The sequence below is a fragment of the Papilio polytes genome, unplaced genomic scaffold (genome assembly GCF_000836215.1).
Source record: "Papilio polytes unplaced genomic scaffold, Ppol_1.0 DF821400.1, whole genome shotgun sequence".
In the NCBI taxonomy this organism is placed as follows: Eukaryota; Metazoa; Arthropoda; class Insecta; order Lepidoptera; family Papilionidae; genus Papilio; species Papilio polytes.
In genome coordinates this window covers 6,746,950-6,748,611 of record NW_013527804.1, presented here as the reverse complement: position 1 = coordinate 6,748,611, position 1,662 = coordinate 6,746,950, and the positions used below count along the sequence as shown (strand labels likewise).

At 35.7% G+C, this 1,662-nt stretch overlaps 1 protein-coding gene across 1 annotated transcript in view; it reads left to right on the top strand.

Moving 5' to 3' along the window:
* LOC106108751 overlaps positions 1-1,381 on the top strand; it is a 43,363-nt gene extending 41,982 nt beyond the window's left edge. The window contains exons 7-8 of the mRNA XM_013290011.1: positions 236-438; positions 1,151-1,381. Coding sequence (XP_013145465.1) covers positions 236-438; positions 1,151-1,381 — 434 coding nt within the window. The remainder of the gene's footprint in view (positions 1-235; positions 439-1,150) is intronic.
* The last annotated feature ends 281 nt before the right edge of the window (positions 1,382-1,662 follow it).

The window sequence follows — 1,662 nt, the reverse complement described above, 5'->3', positions numbered from 1 at the left end:
GTCGTAGTATCGGGCGAACCAGCCCGTTGGTAAAGCAAGTTCTACTAGTTACATTATTATTTAGTCTCTCTTTGATTCCTTTGAGCTTAAACGGAGGTGCGCACACTCCTCGATTTTTAGTTGTGCAACTAAACAATTGAATTGGCAGCGAAATAATCGACAAACGCACAATTGTGCGATAGATTAGTCAAATACGCCCGCTCTAAATGGATTTTGATTTTACTTTATATTGCAGCTTACGAGTTCGATTACGCTAATGTTGAGAAGTGGTCAGCTATAGATATAGGCGTAGCGAAAGTCGATGGTGAATTTGATTTTTCTAAGGGTGATTGTTCATTCAGACCGCAGGCTATAGGCATTAATTATGATCCTAAATATCAAGCTCCTGGCGTCGATGCGATTGTCTTGGGCTGGGGACATAAATCAGTATGGAAACAAGTACGTAGACCATTTTTACTTAATGTCAATTTTTTTAGTTATTAATCTAGGGATAATATAAAACGATATGTAGAAATCAAATAAGGATAAATTCTTCCGACATTTATCTAAGTAAACTTATATGTACAGTCGCGAAAATTCACGGTGTTTCATTCTATGAAAAATTGCTTTGTTTATTGTAACAAGACCAACTCTGTCTCTAAAAATAACTAATTCGATTGCAAAGAGCCGTGTATCACTAATCGACTCTATTTCGTACAGTCATTTATAAGCTACATTGTATTGATTTTCGTTCCTCGTCCCGTTTTAAGATGTTCAAACGGTTGTAGCTTTTCAGTCGGAACACCGCCAGTTTTGCCCGGTTGTACTTGTAAGTTAGATAATTAAGAATTGCTACGGTGATAACACTTGACAGATTATCATACTTATATTGTAAATGCGAAAGTTTAGATGGATGGATGTTTGTTAGCGTTTGTAGCCTAAACAGCTGAACTAATTTCGATGAAATTTTGTATGTTGAGAATAGTGCGGAAGAACACATAAGCAATATTGACTTTTGATTTTTTAATTCCACATAAACGGAGTCGCGGGCGAAAGCTAGTGAATCCATAAACTACAAAATCCGATCGAACAATCGAGATACAAGTTATATTTTTAATAACAAATGATTCCCTTTGAAGGATATTGTCAAAATTCAGATACTACATTTTAGCCTGGAGACGAAACACGTCTAGTACAAAAGAATCTTGATTACGCACCAGTGACGATTATAAACAAAAAGAAATGCAAAGAAGGTTACAAGGATATTCCAGATTTGCAAGTTGTGATAGAGAAATACATGATTTGTACCCACGGAAAAGGCAACCTTGATAGTGGAGGTAACATTATAGTTACAGTGAAGCCAGATGCTGATGGATGCAGCAAATCCGAGGTAAAATATTAATACGATAAATTATAACTCTTCTAACGGTAAACAATTTCTTGTACGTAAAGAATTGTCTTATTTGATTGTATTGTTGTGGTGGATACAAGTAAGAGAAGAACATTATAACTAATGCCTAGATTATCTCAGATTTATCCGACGGTTATCTTATTAACAGGACAAGGAATGCCGAAGAAATGTTGAGAAAACAAATACACCTGTACCTCTTAATACAACTCAACTTGAGTGGGTTAGGAGGCAAGGGATATGTCAGGTAACTTTTTCTTTCTATAAATATGCCT